Here is a 20,962-nt window from a genome sequence, read left to right as displayed (position 1 = left end):
GTTTGTTTTTTGCCTTTTTTTTGTTTTCTGCAGCATCTTTGCACTCTTGATCCCACCATGGAGTAGTTTGTTTACATTGTGTGATGCCAGATGTTTTTGTGATGCATTCTTTTGCTATTTCAGTGATTTTTTGGGTGATAGTGATTGTGGGTGTCAACATCAAGAGAAAAGTACATGTCAGTCAATGGTTCATTGTTTTGCTGGAACAGGGTAGTCCATTTGTTCCAGTTGGCTAGTTTTAAGGCCCAGTTTTTTCAAGGTCCAATGCTCCGCTTAGCGCACCCAAAGCCAAATGTTGCCTCAATGGGGAAGTGATCACTGCCCATGTCACCACCCCGCTGCAGCTCTCCGAGGACACCCAAGTTATGAGTTGCCATGCATAGGTCAAGACATGAAGCTGAACCGGTGCGGTTATCTATGTAGGTTGGGGTTGGGCTGTCCGAGTCATTAAGCAGTATAAGATTACGAGTTTCTATTAGCTTCTCTATGCTCTGGCCAGTGTGGTTGTGCCTGTTTCGGGGGTCCCACAGAGGTGAGTGTCCATTCAGATCACCAATGAGAATAAAACTATTTCCAAGTTGGTCAGTGTAATGCTTAAGTTTTTCTATTGAGATATTTTTGCATGGGTTATATGTATTAAAAATGCTAATACTGCAGTAGTTGGTGTATATTTCAATGGATTGATACTCTAGGAAGCCAGCTGGGAATGGGATCACCTATTTTTGTTTAAAAGCAACATCCTCCCTCACCAAAATTCCCAATCCCCCTCTCTCACCAGGTCTGTGCATCCACAAGGACTGATATCCGAGGAATTTGGGTTCATTTTTCTTTATCCAGGTTTCACATAAGCACATTATTTCAGGTTTTTTGGTGTAGACATAAATTCTAACACATTGACTACGTATTGGTACATATGTGTACCACAAAATGTATTTCTCCAGGACAAAGTGGTGCATAATTCAGGTTGCCTAAAATCGGCCAAATCCAAGAACAAAAAAGGCCAAAAAAGGCCGAAAACCCAATATATATACTAGTTTATTTGTAGATTCCGCTATAAAAATTCCATTTATTCTCTTTTTCCAGTACCTAAAATTTAATTAGGAAGTACCCCTATCATAAATTTTAGCCGGCCAATGCAATTGAGAGAAACTAAATCACGGAATTTGTCCGGAAAAAATAACCGTCTGGCAACCCTGTTTAAAAACAGTACAAAAAATGAAATAATAGTACAAGATGAAGCAATCGTGGTCAACGTGTTAAGCTCGGATACTTGGCTCTAAGACCATTGCAGTTTAACTGATATATTTCTAGCTGAGACTCTAGTGAAGTGGGTCACTGAATGGAATCTAAGTTTGAGTGAGCCATTAAGTCTTCATCTTTTTGGAGGTTCTTGCTATTGTTTGTCTCTTTTAAAGGTTTTTAATTTGTTTCAGGTCAGTTGGTTCCTTTGTGCGCATCTCCAGTTCTGGGCAGCTGCTGTTTTTGTTTCTCACATCCAGTCGTGGCAGTGGGGCCAGGGCAATTGGGTGTGCAAGCAATGGCAGTCTCTGTATGCAGCTCCCCCAACAAAGCTTCAGCAACCTCACTACCAAAGTGTTTTCTGATTGCACTAATGGTTAGTAATTCTTTCCCTTTTTAATTTTCCTTTGACAAGTCCGTGAGGATAATTTCTTTTAGAAACTTGCAAATTGATATGCTGAGCTTTTGAATTTCTTTTCTGATAATGTTTGTTAGTGTGGCATTAGCATCTTCCATTGAGTGATTTTCTAAGGTTGCAGTGATGGGCTCCTGATTTGATATTTGTGTCAGAGTTGACTTGGTAGCTTGACTGTAGGTATTTCCAGTAGTTGGTATGATGTTTATGCTGGGCAAACTGCTTAGGTAGGAACCTTGTGACCTATGTACTTCTGCTTCAGTGGTATTAGTCTTATGATTGCTTTCCTTTGGTTTTCCAAGCATGTTTTGTAGTTGATCTGTGCCCTGGCAGCTTCGATTCATTTGTGGATCTCTTCCTGGATGAGGAGTGGCATATGAAACGTTGGTTTGCTTTCGAGCTAGGTCGTAGGGCATTCCACCTCTTTTCAGTGCTTCTATGGCCTTAGCTTGAACATTGCACCAGCAGTCTCGGTGGCTGGCAATATGTGGCCCTCCGCAATTGGCACATTTGCATATGGTTGACCTGCATACGTCTTTGGAGTGATTTCCACAAACACTGAAGGCAGCGTTCAGGAGCAGTGCATCCACTAGAGAGGTGTCCCAGTCGCTGACATCTGTAGCATCTGAGGGGTGGTGGATTGTAGGTTCTCACTCTGTATGCAATAAAGCCAAAAATTGCTTTTTCTGGTAGCTGATTACCTTGGAAGTCTAATTTAAGTACCAGTGAGTCTTCTTTTGAGGCTCCAGAAATTTTTGAGAGCCTAGAGATCTCGACAATTTTGCAGGCTTGTCTTTGCATACTTAGTAGATCATTAAGGTCAACTTCATGTCCAACTGGTCCTATGACCCCTGAGCATTTGTTTCCTTGGTCAGATGCTGGTAGGTAGCACTCAATTTGCCATTCCCCAAGTGTGGAGCTAGAGAGCAAGGTTTTCATTGCCTCTTCTTCATTGGTATTGAATTCTACAGCTACAAGGTTTCGCCTTCTATTGATGCCCACATCTTTTATTGAAGATTCCTTAATTATGTTGTTTAGTTCCTTCGCCACCAAGATTGGGTTTAGAGAAATCTTGTTCATGTCTAGGGACAGTTGTTAGATTAGTATGGTGTTTTGTTGCCCAGATGACTGAATAGTAGCATTTGAAGGAAAAAGTTTGTGCTGTTTATGATTTGCAGATGGTCTGACAAGTTTGGGTATGGCTGCTGCTGCAGGGCCGGTTGTATTGCTTAGCTCTTCTTCAGATTCGGTGCTTTTCTGTCGCTTATGGCTGGTCAAGTTTTTGGACTTGTCACCTGGTCTGTGCCTGATCTGGCAATGATGTTCTCATTAGGTCCAGTTGAGGGTAATTTGTTGGTTTATATGTTGGTTTCCTTATCTCTCATTAGTGGAAGGCCAGGCTGAAGGAGTACATTGACATCACTGTTTTGTGATGGCGTTTCTGGGATCATGTCCTCGTCATCCTCAGGCATGTCAGAGTCAGTTTCTGAGATGGTCTTGGTCTTCTTGGACACACACAGCCATTAAATTATATTGACAAGAATTTTGAATATACATATAATAATATAATGTCAAAGATAATAAACACAAACACACAATGACTTTTCAACAAAAAGGGACACAGTTAATGCAGAATACAATACAACAGGAATCAGAGACAATAATAGCTAACCAAAATTTTTGTTTTGCCTGCTAGAATATTAAAAATTAAGCTGGCTCGCAGGCCTTCTCCTACCTATTACCTCTTCTCATGGAGAGAAGAGGAGGGGGGAGGGGCGAGAAAGCCAGCCAGGTTCTTAAACTTAAAGTCTCAAACTTAGCTTAGCCAGTATACTTGCGGTATACAAAGAAGTGTGATTAAGAATGAAAAAAAAGGTTTGCGGAAATATGAGTATTCACAATAATCACGTTAGTCACAAATAAACTTTGATACGTTAATTTCAGAGCAAAATCAATTGATGTTTACTGCATGTACGCCACTCTCACGGGTACAGAGCACAATCGTAAGGTGTTTACCATATGAACGCAGCTGACCCTCTCTGTCACCCAGTGAGATCATCAAAAAACGTGTCTACCAAATAGTGATAAACTGTTTGTGTAGAAAGAATATTTTGGTTTGAGACTTTTAAATACCGTAAAATGGGGTAACTTAGACCGGCAGGGTAACTTAGACCACTTTTTGTTTTTTTAACAAAAATGCCCAAAACTCAAAAACTATTTGACATAGAAAAACTTTGTCAATGGGCATTAAAGGCCTAATACTGAGGCTACATAACACAATAGAAAGATTTAAAAAGTTTGCATATCTAATAGGTTAAAAAATTAAAAATGTGACCCATGAAAAAAAACTATTATTTAAAGCCTGTCAGAGTACCCCCTCCAATTTTTTTTATTTTTTTGGTAAAATAACTCCAGATTTTGTTGCATTGTAGTAGAACTTTTCTAGTTACATATGCAAATGACAAATTTTAGGAAAGTGTCATAGTTTGCAAATGGGAGGCGCTGCCCCCAAATGGGGTAACTTAGACCACCTGATGTCAGCCCTGACAGGGTAACATAGACTGGCTTGGAAGTTAATATAAAATTACCACATATAACATATTTTATGTTTGACAGACTATTTATGTTTTTTCTTCATGTTTCAGACTCTACAGAGTCATATATGGCAATTTTAACCTAATTTCCAAGCCAGTCAATATTACCCTGTCATGGCTGACATTAGGTAGTCACATGTTGTTGTTGTTGTTGTTGACCCTCCCCGCCTCGCTTCATGGCGCGAGGCGGGGCCTAGACCCAGTTCTGGGGCCAGCCAAGTCGGTCGCCCCAGCGGGCCATCAAAATCAATTGATGTTTACTGCATGAACGCCACTCTCACGGGTACAGAGCACAATCGTAAGGTGTTTACCGTATGAACGCAGCTGACTCTCTCGGAGACTAGAATAGCCCACTGGACTTCTGACTAAACTCCAGTCCGTATTCCATACTTCGCCGGACCCGGACCTAATGACTAACATCCGGACTAAGACCAGTCCGCAGGTCCAGATTCAAGAAAAAAGTATAATATTATAAATAGTGACTTGCAGCATTTGAATGTTTGTTCCATAAACTCAAACACGAATGCCTGTTAGAAACACTCGCACATGAATGTCTGTTGATTACACTCATACATGAATGAAGCTGCGCTTTGGAGTCTTGGGAAAAATTATTTTCCCAGGGACTTGGAAATGGACGCTTTCGAAGTAGTCTCACGCTGCTGTGAAATACAGTATCACATCCTATCCATCAGACGTCCTTAACTCCATTCTTAATTCATGTTCATATTATCTTGGAGCGCACATTTAAATTCTCTGTTTACCGTATTCTGTAAACATAAAGTCTTTAATTTGTTAAACATAACATTTGCGTTACAATTTCAAGTTACGGGGCGCCTGTTTGTTATCCATTTATGTGCACTATGGCTCGCTCTACTAATTTAAGGGCAATGCAATGCTCCCATTGGGTCACGGACTCACTCTGGTGAAAATTCAATTAAACGTATTGCCTTTGCATTGCTTTTGCCTCTGATTGGGCTTTTTAAAGCAAATTAAGTTGCTGGTATAAAGGCGGGTTCTAACATCGTATTCTTATCCTTCGCTAACTTAATCTTTTCTAAAGTTAATTTAATATGTGGTTCAACTAATTTCGGGGACTTTAAAGTGGACCTTGAAATCACCTCAAATTAATTAATGTACGTTGTCGCGCAACTAAAATAACCGAATAGTCACTTATTTTGAAATCAATAAGGCAAGCTTTCAATACGAAATTATCAATCAGTAGAAGTCTGTTATCAGCTACTTATTAAGGAGATATTTGTCTAAACATAAATTTGGTTATTTCGTGACGGAGTGCGCTCTATTCCTTCGTGATACTCTCGGTCCGAACCTACCACCCTGGGTCTTACATTCTGCGGAAGCGATTACCTGTACACATGCGGCATTTCCATTAAGCAACATCTTTTAATTGTCTCCAGCTTTTGATTGCAGGAAGATTCAATAGTAACATTGACTTCAAGAATACAAGTTTTCATAATTCCTGTTTCGATACTTGCCTGTTCTTAAGTTCCCGCCGTTGTTCATAGTGCTGGAAATCCAATCCTCTATCTTCAAGCACCCATTAAGCATCATCTGAAAAATCGTCTCTCTCTTCAGCTCGCTGCCATCGCTTCTCGTGCCGAGCACTCCAATCATCCTGCTGGACATCCTTGTCGACACTACGTTTTTGAGTAACTTTTTTTTTCTCTTTTAATTTGCCTCCTTTTGTTTAGCCCGGCTCAGCGCTCACTCGGCGGAAAAGATCTTGTATCTCCGATTCCTCTTCTCAGTCTCACGCTTCTTCCTTTTCGTCTCTTCGAGGGATCTCATTTTTTGACGGAGTTTCTCTTCAAGGCGCATGGTCTTTATTTCTTGCTACAGTTTCTTCCACGTTCTGTTGATACAATTCTTTGTATTTCTTAGCTGCGTTGCTGTCATTGGTCTCGGCCTGCGTTGCTCGGTTCTTTCCCGCTGCCATCAAATACAACTTCAATAAAAACAACGACATCCTCGCCGCGCACGCTCGTTGACCGCTATATTTGGTAGTGCTGGTCTTTTCTCAGAGCGTGTCTATAGGTGCCTGTGCACGGGGACAGTACTGACGGCAAGTAGATCTGAAAATGCCAAATGTATGCCGCTTGGTGTCCATCCCGCAAGTATGCTTAGACACGAGGCAAGTTTTAAGGTGCCGCCGTGACGGTATCTAGTCGTTACCGGCACGGCGGCACCTTAAACTTGCCTCGTGTCTAAGCTTACTTGCTGGATAGACACCAAGCGGTAAACATTTGGCATTTTTAGATCTACTTGCCGCCAGTACTGTCCTCGTGTACAAGCACAAGCACCTTATCGCTCTATTATCCTGTGAAGTTATCAATCCCTGTTCTTCGTCAAATTGTAGATCTCGGCTATGCTGATCCTTCGCGCTGTCGAGTTACAAGAATTTTGGCTGTAATTTCAGATTTTAGTTTTACAAGCTTTGAGCCTAATTAACTAGTACGTCTTGCTTCAGCAGCTTCTTCATAGTCCGTGGATGCAAGTTTTTTTTAGTTTTCTCCAATTTTCTGCGGTTTATCTATACAAAATCCATCACGAAAGTCAAAGTTTTGAATAATTTTTCAAAAATGGCAGGCTGAGGGCGTATAACGGTTACGAGACTATACAGTCAAAAAGAAGTTACAATTTAAAGAACTATTCACATTAATTCTGAATTGATTCCAGTTGATTTGTTCTTATCCAAAGTTTCACGAAGCGAGCAACCAAACTGAAAACTTTATCGCATGGCGTATAAATTTACAAGGAATTAAAGTTTCTTCATCACTGCTATATGGGCTGCAGGTTTCTTGGGGCATCAGTCCTGGGTGGTGTACGTACGAATTAAATGTCGTTAGTAGAGCCACGAGTTCAGCGCCCCAAACGCGATCAGAACACCAACACTACATATTCAGATATTCTATAGGAACAAAAAAAAAAACCTCATTTGATATCAATCATATCATTGGCCTCTAAACGCAATTTATCTAACTTGATATTGACTAGTAATCACTTAAAGTAATATATATGGATAATTGTTCAAATATGATCCACTTCTTACACGTGCTCTGATACGCAATCTTGCCGGTCCAAACTGAGTCAGGATGCCTCAAACAAATGCAAGAAGTACATCTCGGTTTGGACAAAGTCTCGCTCATTTCTGTGAGGTGGCAGACGCTAACCTGTTTTGTGTGCCTTAATATGACAACACACAGAGCTGGGCAGCGCTACTTCGAAATGTAGCGGCCGCTACCGCTACCGTTACATGCTCTAAATGTAGCGGGTGCTACCGCTACCGCTACAATTGCTTAAATGTAGCGCCGCTACCGCTACCGCTACCGCTACATGCTCTAAATGTAACGGGTGCTACCGCTACCGCTACAATTGCTTAAATGTAGCGCCGCTACCGCTACCGCTACCGCTACATGCTCTAAATGTAACGGGTGCTACCGCTACCGCTACAATTGCTTAAATGTAGCTCCGCTACCGCTACTGAAAGTGTAGCGGCCGCTACATGTAGCGCGCTACTGCCCACCTCTGCCAACACATACATTACGCAGAAGCTATGAGTTCATTCGCATGTTTGTGTAATATGACCAAATCTGAAACATTGTACCGTATGAAAATATTTACTAAGAAGCGCGACAATCTGAGAACATCAAATAATTTTACTTAGGGCGCGTGTACACGGAGACACTAGTGGCGGTCACTAAAACATTTATGGATAAACCGTAAAACCTTACCTCGTTATTGGCTTCATGAATATTTTGAAAACATTTCGAATAATCGCTACACTTAACTTCCTATCACGATCTGAACGCCAGGTTAAAACATCGGGACAAAATGGCGGTGGTAAAGTGTATTTCAATCAATTAAGAATATCTTAATAATATTGAAATTATAACAGAAGAATATTCCCAGGAGCTGCAAAATGTGCCCCAAAAACCGTACAAATTAATAATTAAGAAGCACAATAAATCAAAATAACCATAGCAAAAAGAAGGGGCAGCAGCATGAGAGTGGCATGCTGCTGCAGCGCTATGTCAGCATGAGAGTGGCACGCTACTGCAGCGCTATGTCAGCATGAGAGTGGCATGCTGCTGCAGCGCTATGTCAGCATGAGAGTGGCATGCTGCTGCAGAGACCCCGTCAGCTGCAGGTTCTGCAGCGTGAGGGACGCTACCTCCTCGTGCTCGACAAGGCCCTCTTTAGAGGGTAGTCGCGAGGGCACTTCCCTCAGCCCGGCCACGGTCTGCTCGCTGCCTGCCGTCGTTGCCTTCAGCCGTAGCTCGCGGTCTACTGCACGCAACTGCTCCTGTACTTCATGCAAACTCATCCTGCACGCAATCAACGATGTTGCAGTGTTTAGCATATGTCTTATATTGTTTAGCATGAGTCGTGCATTGTTTAGCATATGTCTTACATTGTTTAGCATGAGTCTTGCATTGTTTAGCATATGTCTTACATTGTTTAGCATGAGTCCTGCACTGTTTAGCATGAGTCTTAACATAACATAACATAGTGATCTCGGCGCTGAAGTGTAGGCCTGATGTGGCCTGTCACCGATTCTTTTCCTTTTCGTGCCTTGTTCACAGAAGCGCTATGAGTCTTGCATTGTTTGTCCGAGTCTTGCATTGTTTAGCATGAGTCTTGCGTTGTTTAGCATGAGTCTTGCATTGTTTAGCATGAGTCTTGCATTGTTTAGCATGAGTCTTGCATTGTTTAGCATGTTGCAGCATGACGCAACATAGGTTGCAGGTGTCAGATAAAGAAAGGTCAGTAAAAAGCACACGAATCGTATCTTGATTTTAGAGGAAGCTCGAAAAATGAGAAATAATATGTGTCAGGGTTCGAATTTAGATTTTTTCCTGCCTGTTCGATTATAACCTAGGAAATTTGACACTAAACTTGACAAAATTTAGATTCAGATACAGCAGTTTAAGAAATTTTAGGCCGAAAAAAACAGGCAAGTTTCCCAGGTCTTCAAAGAGGACTGAAAGCGAGGAACATGTGTACCTTGGAGGATTCTATGCTCTGAAGACGTTTGAAAGACTTTGAAGCAACGAAAAAACGCAGTCAACAGTTTTTCTGGTCTTCAAAAAGCCTAATTAAAAAATATAACTCAGTACTCACTGCAGTGAGTGACAGAGAGCGCATTTTCTCGTCGACGAAAACGTGAAGTCATGGACGGACGGACGGACCGAAAGACAGACAGACGGACAGACAGACGGACGGACATGACGAGCACAATAGCGCCTTTTTTCCATAAACGAGAAAATGCGTTAAAAACAGTTTTCCCGTTCTTCAAATAAAGTAAATATAAAAAAGTCTTCCTGGTCTTCAAATAAACCCAAAACCCGAATATAAAAAACAGTTTTCCTGGTCTTTAAATAAACTAAAGGAGGAACATGTGCACCTGGAGGCAGCTAGTTCCCCTCTGAGGGCGTCCCTGGAGCGGCGCAGCTGCCGCTCCTCCTGCCAGAGGCTCTCCTGCGCCGCGTCCGCCGTCGCCTCGTTGGCGGGCCGCGCCTTGCGGTCCTCCAGTCGCGTCTGCGCCGCCTTCACGAGCAGTTGTGTGCTCGCCAGCTCTCGCTCCAAGTGCTCTATCTGCCGCATAATGTGGCCTGTATTTACTTTTAATCAAGTGCTTATTTCATTTCTAGTTTTAAAAGGTAATAATTTCATAAATCAAGTTATTTTCTACATGATCTCATTCAGCGTAGTGCCGGCGGTGTGACGAACTGACCTCACTCTCAGTAGTGGCGGCGGTGCGTAGCAGGCATTGTCTCCGCCACTTCAGGGCGGCGGTGGCGGTGTCGGTGTCGTGGCGGCGGCGGCGGAGTTCAAAGTTCGTCGCCCGCCGGCAGTGATCGTCCTCGGCATCGCAGCGCTGGCAAAAAAAATTACAAAAATTTATATAAATTAATTACAAGACCATCCAACACCTGGTCTTTAAAATTCCGACACCGTCAGACACGACAGAGATAGCCAACACGAAAATAGTATCCAAAATAAAATATTTGTGATGAAAAATTTCCGTTCATTCAAAATGAGGTTGAAAAGGACAAAATACAATACATGACAGACTGGGCGTGACTGAAATGAGCAGGAATGCAACACAGTTAAAATAAATGAGTACGAATGAAGGCATAACTATAGAAAAAAATTAAAATAAAGTTTGAGGTCATTAAACAATAAACAGCATAAATTAAAATAGCGTCTCTCACCTGCACCTCCACACACGCGGCCGCCCGAGCCTCTTGGGACATCCGGACGGCCGTGGCGGCGTCCATCATCTTGTCCTCCGACCGCTTGCGCCAGGCCTCCATCGAATGGCCGCTGTGCCACATTTTGGGCAAGAAAAAGTTTTTAATTTTTTGTAACTTTTTTAATAGTTTTTTTTAATAGTTTTTTTAATATCTAATTTCGCACGTGGGTGCACTTCTTGTGATGATATTATTATAAGATGGCAGAACTTTCTTGTTAACAAAATTCCACTATTCAATGCTTCTCTTAACTTGAAAATGAATGTTGCTACATGCGAAACGTCGTTAATATATTATTAATATTTGTTAAATGTGCCTTTTGATCTACCAACGTAATCTAAAGAATTGTTCGACTCCTTGAAAATTATAATGCTTTCTCTGGTCATTTCTTGTGATGATATGCGCAGCATAGGTGCAAAATAAGCGATTGAAGTTTCAAAGATTGCCTGAGGACAAAGGACCTAAATATTAATGATATTCCTTGAATATTAATATTCAACGAATAATATTAATATTCACTATTCGTTATTTGAGTTTCCACTCGCCCACTGTCATCTGAAGAAAGGAGGTACATGCTTTTGGCCCTTTGTTTACATTTATATTTTGTATGCTAATTATCCTAATAGTTCCGATGTGATTTGCAAGGACGTCTACGAAATTAAACTTTGTTCCTTCGGAATCGTTGCACCACCGTAACGAGTGAACAACATATGCATTAATAAAGCAAGTTTAACTGAAACCTGTTACGTCGATTAATAAGGTTAGTTTTTAGAAGCGAGCGAATGCATTACAATCGATTATCAGCGTTATGCTGGAACATTCGCATCTTACACTCGCATCACGTGTACGATTTGTCACGTCGAGCTCCGACGTCTCGTGCTAGAGTCAGTTACCACAGCAGATATACTGAACTGAAGTGGCTTCTGCCCAGGGCATGTCAGTGGAGCCTATATGACAACTAAGCCCGGTATCAAGTTGAAGAAGTACCTACTTCAACTTCAAGAAGTTCTTCAACTTCAAGAAGTTCTAATTCTTCTGACTAAAAGTCGCCAAAAAGCCTGCCTGAGTTTGTTAAGAGTCTTTACTGGTGCAAACCCCCCAAAAGACATATTAAACATTATTTGGAATTATTGCACCGGAATATTCTCACAAATATTCGTTTGTCCCACTGACACGAGAGCATGAAGGGGGTGAGACGCGCCCTGTTGGGGGGCGGGCTTGAAGGACACGTCTGAGTGCTGAGGGAGTTGCTCAGCGCTCCTGCTGTCTACCACCAGCGCCTCCTTCTGCACGGAGACAAAAAAAATATTTCCATGAATATCCGCTGCCTTAAAAAGATTTATAACACTTCTATAACATTAAGTTCTATAGCATTAACTTTTATACCATTTTCATTTTTTCTATAACTTTTCTTTATTCTTACGTAACAATTCTATAGCATTCGTGCAATAACAAAGTGTGTGTGGATGTACGGTGAAGTACGATTCAACCCAAGAGCTAAATTTAATTTAAAAACAACTATGAGGGAAAATATATGATGCCAAGTGTTCATTTTTTGAGGAGATTCGATATGACAGAAATAAATTACTGCTGCCATATCAGCCTTAACAACGACGAGCCTGTTGAAGGAGCGAGGGTCTGTTTCTTCAAATATGAAGGTATCGTTCTTGACTCCCGAATATAGCTGTACTTATTTTAAATAAAAATTATTTCATTTTAAATAGAAATTATATTAACGCACGCTTAAAATTACTCACTCAATTAACGTAGAAATTATAGTAATTATCGTTCCTGTTGCACGAATAACGTGAATAACCTAATCGTTAATGACGCTTGAATTATTGCGTGAATTGAAATAAAGGTCAATTAAAAAATAAAAACTGTTTGGGCATGAGTTATCAGTTTTTAGCGCATTTTCTCATTTATGAAAAAAATGCACTATTGTGCTCGTCATGTCCGTCCGTCCGTCTGTCTGTCTGTCTGTCCGTCCGTCTGTCCGTGACCTCAAGTTTTCGTCGTCGAGAAAATACGCCCTCTGTCACTCACTGCAGTGAGTACTGAGTTATATTTTTTAGCGCATTTTTTCATTTATGGAAAAAAAGGCGCTATTGTGCTCGTCATGTCCGTCCGTCTGTCTGTCGTCCGTGACTTCACGTTTTCGTCGACGAGAAAATACTGAGTTATATTTTTTCGGCGCTGACCTTTTCATTGAGGTCTCTGATGAGGGCTTCCCTCACTTCTTCCAGACGCCTGCCCCTCTGCAGCAGCTCCTGCTGCAGCTTCTCGAGGGCAGCCCTCGAGCGCTGCAGAGCTGCCACTTCCTCCTGAAGGCGGCGCTGTGGTGGGGAATGATGACGGGGAATGATGACGGGAAATGATGACGGGGAATGAAGGCGGGGAATGATGGCGGGGAATGATGACGGGGAATGAAGGCGGGGAATGATGGCGGGGAATGATGACGGGGAATGATGACGGGGAATGATGACGGGGAATGATGACGGGGAATGATGACGGGGAATGATGACGGGGAATGATGACGATGGCGGGGAATGATGACGGGGAATGATGGCGGGAAATGATGACGGGCTATGACCTTTTAAAGCTTTCCATAATTATTTTTTGTTCGTAACTTCCACGTCGTCCACAACCTAATAGAACTTCAAAGCTGAGACCAAAGATGGCAGCATGTAAGTATGTGAGCGTTAAGTTATCTGGAGCAAAATTGATTATTTTCTTGGAGTTGTGTTGAAATGTGTTATAGATAACATTATCACCGTAATTATCAATAACTAGCAATAACTGTTAATTATTGTGCCGCTGTGCCGCATTATTTGCAATAGGCCTACTAGGCAATTTCCTGTCCACTTAAACACAGTCTACGAGCTCGCGAGCCTCACCTCGAGCTCGTCGTCGAGCAGCTCGCCCTCACCCCTCTACCATCTACCCTCACGGTAGAGGGTAGAGGGGTGAGCTGACCTAACATACGGTACTACCCATCTACCCTCGCCCTCTACACTCACGATAGAGGGTAGAGGGGTGAGCTGACCTAACATACGGTACTACCCATCTACCCTCTACCCTCTACCCTCACGGTAGAGGGTAGAGGGGTGAGCTGGCCTAACATACGGTACTACCCATCTAACCTCACCCCTCTACCCTCACCTCGAGCTCGTCGTCGAGCAGCTCGCCCTGACGTCGCGTCTCGCGGACGGCGACACAGTGCAGGGCGACGTCCAGCAGCGGTCGCCTGGAGTCGCAGCCTCGCAGGCACTCAGCTCTCGCCTGCTCCAGACGACGCTCCTCGTGTGAAACCTGGGGCCGTATTACCAATATTATTACTAATTAATAATAAATAATAAATTATAAATAGTTACGTTTTCCTAACTCCGCCAGCCAATCATGGACCGTACTATCAAATATATTTACGTGTTTCTAACTCCGCCAGCCAATCACGGACCGTATTATCATAAATAGTTACGTGTTTCTAACTCCACCAGCCAATCACAGACGGATTTTCAAGCTAAACCCACCAATCACACACGAGATATTGGCCGCTACGTGCACTAGGGCAAGTCTTATAATATCTCCCGTGGCGACCTGTGATTATGAATGAAGGTTTTGGCATTATAATTATCGTTGGGTTATTATGATCATTATTGTAATTAAAATAATCTGCATCAACTATGATTATTAATTACTCCTAAGTTAACTTCTTTAACTTCTAGTTAGCCTAGAAATTTCTCGTACGCGTATTACCTTAACTACATATACGCTCTTCAAATAAAGCTGAATATTTTAAAATAAGTTCGTTACGCCTACAAACAAAACTATGGCTACATGCTCTTAAAATAATGCCTTGAAGTAACATGCATTCATTAATATCAGAGAGTTATTGGTACACAATTGCAGATGTATGAGTTGCTGCACCTACACAAAGAATGTTTACACCTGCGACACCCACACTCACAGGCACCTGCTGCACGAGGCATGCACCTGCTGCAGGCACCTGCTGCACGAGGCATGCATGAGCTGAACACGTGAGCTGAACACGTGAGCTGAACACGTGAGCTGAACACGTGAGCTGAACACGTGTAGTTGAACACGTGTAGTTAGCTCATCAACGCCTTGAAGAAGCAAGCGCGTCATTTTGTGATAAAATTAATCGTTATTTTCTCAAGTTTGAAACATATAATGACTAAATTATTGTTCCAAGTCTGACAATTATTGACGTCTAATCTGAAAATTCATTTCCCAAAGCAATGGATACATTTGTCGACCATGGCCTCAAATGGCCCATTCATATGGCCCATCTCATGGCCTCAAACGCTCTCATGGTCTCATACGGCCCACCTCATGGCCTCATACGGCCCACCTCATGGCCTCATACGGCCTACCTCATGGCGGGTCGCGGCGGCCACCGCATGCTGGTGGCGGGCGGCGGCCTCGGTGGCGGCGGCCGCCTCCTGCACGGCGTCGTTGTGGCGGCGCCACGTGGCCTCCAGCGAGCGCGTGGCGGGCTTCCTGTGGCACGCGAGCAGCGACATCTGCCAGCAGGGCCGAGATTGGTGAACAAATAAATTAATTATATTATATAATTAATTATTTGAATTTGTTATCGGGTCGTAGTAATAATCGGGTAATAATTAGAATAATTATTTATTGAGTTAATTAAAAACATCGATCGTTTAGGAATTTAAGCTTTCCTAACAGTTCATATTCAACGCCCTTGCAGTAGAGATTGCACTCCTGTTAGTCACAAGGCATTGGAAAGTTAATGATATAATATTCGTAATTTTGTGACTTGACAAACTTATGTAATTTGTCAAATTATTTTTTAGGAAATAAGCAACTCTATGAAATAAATACACATTAAATTTTTATTTTATCGTTATATATTATTTGTTATGACAACACCCTGTGCCAATCCATACTCAAACACTATTTCCTTCATCATCCTTCTTAAGCAGACTTATATGGGATAGAATAACGTTTAGATATATTAACCATAATGAGGTTTAAATGGCTCATACAGGCGCCAAGCTTGTCTACATTAATACTTAGATCATTTTTTTTTTGTATTTGAACGTTACTAATTCGTCTAAAAATTTCGGGCATTTTACTGCGTGCAGTTCCTTCGTTTTTACGTGTACGATCGTCAATGAATTGAATGTTGCATTGAATGTTCATCAAACCCTGCCAAACACACAGTATGACTTGCTTGGTAACTTACTTGTTAATTAGTAGCCCTGTTAGTTGAATAGTTACAACTACACAACACACTCATACCTTGCAGGATGTGTAGACTGAGCTGTGCGCGTCTCTGCAGAGCAGCGCTCACTGGAGCTCTGCTGTGGTAGCCGGAGGCCGAGGCCGTTGCTAAGCGGTTGCTAGGGACGCCTTGACTGTGGCAATATTCTGATACTGGTTGCTAGGGACGCCTTGACCATGGCAATATTCTGATACTGGTTGCTAGGGACGCCCTGACTATGGCAATATTCTGATACTAGAAATGTCAATTCTAATTCACACAATAAAGGAAGTCAGAACAAGGCTTGTGTAAACATATAAACAAAAATACAACAAAATGTACGTAATATGATTACTGAACAGTACCGAGTTCTCGAATAAATTTCATTTGGCCCGAGTAACGAACAGCACGGTACGAGCTGTAGTAACTTTCACGACATATTTCATTCTTGCAGAAGCAGCGAAATGCTCATGAAAATCTATAAAAACTTTAAGGATATGTTTACTTATATAACATGAGTATATGAATCCCCGATTTATTATAGAATAGAATAGAAGTGTCGGCGTTGAAGAAATAGGCCCATGGCCTGTTGCCGATTCTTGAACTTTTCGTGACTTGATTCACAAGGGATCCGGCCTTTGGAACCCGATCTTTCCATAGCTGAGAAGTAGGTTGATTCAATGCTGCATCTTTATTTCATACTCGACGCTCTACGTTCAGTTAAGGTGTTATGATATTGAAATTCAAGCCGTGCATTTTTCATTCATATTAGCCTAGTAATGCAATGAATTTCAACGCTTAGAAACTCGCGTTTTCCAACTCAAACCTACGAATATCCAGAAGGATTTGAAATAAAAAACTCTCTGAAGCACAATCATGCTCTTATACGTAAGAAAATACAAAACTTCAAAAATGTCAAATGACAAAATTTGTTATGGCGCTATATTAATCTTCATAATCATTAAACCTAGATTAATCGAGATAATATAGGAACTTGGACGAAGTTATTCTTCTAAAATAATTTAGTGTCGCGCCCAATGGATTGGTTGATAAAATTCCTACCAGACTAGAAGAAATTTCATTACTTCTCATAAAATCCTCTAATTATGACCACTAAAGAGGGGTATTGGCATGGGTATTAAATATGGGTAATTCCTTGGGAATTGGCATGGGTATTAAGTATGAGTATTGGCTTGGGAATTAAAGATGGGTAGGTATTGGCTTGGAAATCAAGTATGGGTATTGGCTTGGGTATTGGCTTGGGTATTGGCTTGGGTATTGAGATGGGTATTGGCTTGGGAAATAAAGATGGGTATTGCATGGGTATTAAATATGTCTATGGGTCAGATAAAATAAAGCAAATATAGAACAAAGCCACAGAACATAGCTACGTACTAAAAGATATCAGAAGACATTAGTAGCAAGGACCAACAGGTGCTAAGAACAAGCAATTGTCATAGTATGATAGTCATGGAGAATTGGTGAATAAAATCATACTGCGCGGTAGCGTGAAAAAATAATTAGTGCGTTAAAAAACCGCATGACAGTAAGCAAAAAAATGTAATATATAACACAAATGAAGGGTAAACAATAAACTAATATAATTGACTAATGTAACAAAAAGATCAGGCTCACTAATACTACTGGCACAAGATCACAAGCTGGCACAAACTAGAAAGCTCGTAAAGAGAAACAAAATAAAAGTAGATCATGTAAAAACAAGCAATACTATAAACAAAATAAATCATAGAACTGCAGCCATAGAAGCACCATTGCTCGTTAAGCGGACTTGAAGCTCTAGTAAAGTTCATTCATTATATTCATTACTAACAGGGTCGGTAATGACGCAAATTTATAGTTCGCGATGAAAATAATAACTCATAATATTTGCGACGCCTGGGACACGTTAATGTTTCATCATATATAGATCACAAATTCTAATATGATTAGCATATATTTTGGCAGAGTTGGTCCCGAAGGAATTACCCACAGACACCCACAACAGATAGCCTTCAGTAGCACACAAATGTGCCATCAAATACAGTTCCAAAGTTATCAGCAAATAATTAAATAGTTAGATTATTCCTAAACTCGCTCTTACTATGAGTTTAGTTCAAACCTAATCTTCAATTTGAGTAACAAAGGTATGATCAAATGCTGGCCAATTATTTAAAATGTTTCATAGAACATATCCTGTTATAACCGAGACTAAACCGAGTCAAATCTAGTGCAGTAACAACGCGCTATTACTTGCCACATATATATATAGGTAATGAGAACAAAGCATTCAATGAGAGCAATGCAAATAATTGTCGCTTGTACTTCAGGAAGAAGGTATGCATGCCTTATTTACCAATACTAAGGGAGGAATGTTAGTGCTGGCATTGAGATGCTAGTGAGGAATGTGTCTAAGCAAACCTGAAATAAATAACCTTGCTTACGCCAAAATAAAGACCCTACAGATCATTGAGAAGTTAAATGAGAACATAACACAACACTTAGCACCATACAAATGGTATACAGTAACAAAATTATAGCACAACTGCATGGATAAACTAGTCTAAAATAAGTGCGTAACCAATAAAAATAAAATTTCGGGGTTATTCTTGGACATAGCAGATTACTATGTCGGAACTAACTATCAATGAATCTTGTTCCCAAACTTAAACAAAACGTCAGCAACACTCACATGGCATGGACATTTAAAAGCTCACATTACAAGTAAATGTGTAAATTAGCGGCCCATCGAGCGCTATGAAGGCACTTTCATATACTACCAAGTTACAATGTTAAGAAACAGGCCACGGCAACTTCGGATTCCTGTACGTCACTCACAAGGCAGCGTATTTGAGCTGCCACTGCATTTAATTCGCAGTATAACAATAAAAATCACATAATACTGCACACAAATGCACTTTTATGGCTTCAGGTCTCTCATTTGTTTGAAAATGAAATATATTTTTCAGTTTTATTTTGAAAGTTACTTCGTCGACGGTCGCCGGCAGCTCAGTCAGCCAACGCTGCCTGGCTCTGCAGCACCAGATGCAAGCAAACTAATTTTCTGACGAATTATTCATTACCTACAAGAATATATAAATATTTATTTTAAAATCTACATGGAAAGTTGGCACTGGTTTACAAATTTAATCACAGCTCGTCTTGATAATAAATAAAAATAGCGTTGGATCAATCAATTAAACAATAAATAATGTAATATAAAGCATTGAAGAAATGAAATTGTAATAGAAATAAAACCCTGCAGACTTCAATCTGACCGGACAGATAAGTGTGCTGAAACGACGTCTGTTTACGAAACAAAAACTATTTATTTTATAGGCTGACGCTCGCAAATCGTTCATTATATAAGTTCCTAGACAGCACAATTAAATATCACGTCAGAGAGCAACAATTGAATATTAAAACCCAAGTCGATTGAGTTACAACAAATGGTTTCTATAATTTTTAAATCTAATTAATTCTTCGGGGAAGAAGGTTGCTATCAAAAATCACTTTATGCCGCGATAGCTGCACCGTTTCAATCACACATCTTCCATGTCTGCAAAAGCTGCCCCTGAAGACCGCCCTCTCCACTGATGGAAACCGCCGTGCTGAAGTTTCTTTCCAATATTCTGCGATCGGTAGACAGCAGCGACATTGCGGCCCTAGCTTTACTCGACCTGTTGGCCGCGTTCGCCACGGTTGACCACACTACTTTATGCGTCGACTTGATGTATCATTCGGCCGGCGCGGCACAGTGCTGCGATGGTTCGAGTCCTATCTAAATAATACATTCCAATGCGTACGACACGGAAATTCTTCTACTACGCCATCGTTGGTCACTTGCGGCGTACCACAGGTATCAGTCTTTGGCCCGATCCTTTTCCCGTTAAATACGGCCGACCTGTTGCACACAATTGATTAAAATTGTTGGAATCCGCATATGTTCGTCGACGATACCCAGCTTTATGGTTACTGTGCGCCGTCCGACGCTGCAACGGTGCAGGACCGGATGTCTCTGTGTGGACGCCATCTCAGACTTGATGCGTTCCAACCGGCTCCAGCTCAATGCATAAAAAACGAATTTATTTGGTTTGCGGCTGCTCGGCACCAGCATCAGCTTCCGGCCTACCCAGTTCGGGTGGGCAACGAGTTTGTCATGCCTGCGTCTTAGGTTCGCAACCTCGGTATTTAGCTGAACTCGGAACGTTCTATGAACAATCACATTGTCAAAGTCGCCCCCGCTTGTTTGGGCGCTCTGCAACGAATACGTAGGGTCAGCGCTGTCTCTCGAGACCTTTGTGGTGGCTCTCGTTCTGACCAGATTAGACTATTGCAGTGCCGCACTCTATGGACTTCCGACCACGGCATGTAATAAAATGCCATCCATAATGACCTTCAAGACCTTCAAGATTCAGACATATCACAACGAGAGAAGGGGGAGACTGTGCAAGATCCCTCCCCTGCGTAACAGATCCGCAGTCAGATTTCAATCCCTGCGAGAAGGATCACTCTCCGTGGCAGGACCAAGGCTGTTCAACGCCCTACCAAGGGATCTAAGAGAGGGGGAGTTCACCCTGGAGACCTTCAAGAGACAGCTAGACGTGTTCCTGAGCACAATTCCAGACCGACCTCCCCTGAAACACTACCAGCGGCGAGAAGCAAGCAACAGCATCGTGCATCAGGTGGCCCAAATGAGGGCGGATGAACGATAATCAGAGGCGGCGATCCATCGTGGCCTGGGACTGCTGTGTCCCAAACAAATACTAAGGATACTAAGGATACTAAGGAACGCTGCTGCGCGATTAGTGTGCCTGTGCAATGATCAAAAATTCGACCACGTGACGCCGATATTGCGCAATCTTTACTGGCTGCGCATGCAGCAGCGCACGCAGTTAAAGGTCGCTCTTGTGACGTTCTGCCGTCTTCAAGGTCTGGCGCCTCCTTATCTCACTGAAGCTCGTTAGCGCGTGTTGCATCTGCCATCTAGAAGACGACTGCGCTCGTCATCAACACAGCGGACCTCATCATTTCATCTACACGTCTATCTACCGTCAGCAACAGAGCGTTCCCGGTCACCGCCACCAGAACCTGGAACAGTCTGCCGGCTTCCGTAACATCGGCTCCTTTTCTTTTAATTAATTAATTAACGGTGTTTCGTCGACGCCTAAAGACGGAACTATTTCGTAGAGCCTGT

General features: G+C 41.9%; 1 protein-coding gene across 1 annotated transcript; it reads right to left on the bottom strand.

Moving 5' to 3' along the window:
* Positions 1–8,362: 8,362 nt before the first annotated feature.
* Positions 8,363–15,064, bottom strand: LOC125178533 (tektin-B1-like). Its single transcript, XM_047882506.1, has 9 exons — positions 14,915–15,064; positions 14,488–14,601; positions 13,683–13,832; positions 12,722–12,856; positions 11,694–11,806; positions 10,482–10,593; positions 10,001–10,144; positions 9,671–9,861; positions 8,363–8,591 (listed from the first exon to the last, which is right to left on the bottom strand). The coding sequence occupies exons 1-9, from the start codon at positions 15,062–15,064 to the stop codon at positions 8,363–8,365; spliced, it is 1,338 nt and encodes a 445-aa protein (XP_047738462.1).
* Positions 15,065–20,962: the final 5,898 nt, after the last annotated feature.

Source organism: Hyalella azteca, unplaced genomic scaffold (assembly GCF_000764305.2).
Source record: "Hyalella azteca isolate HAZT.00-mixed unplaced genomic scaffold, Hazt_2.0.2 contig10616, whole genome shotgun sequence".
Taxonomy (NCBI): domain Eukaryota; kingdom Metazoa; phylum Arthropoda; class Malacostraca; order Amphipoda; family Hyalellidae; genus Hyalella; species Hyalella azteca.
This window is presented reverse-complemented; position numbering and strand designations above follow the sequence as displayed.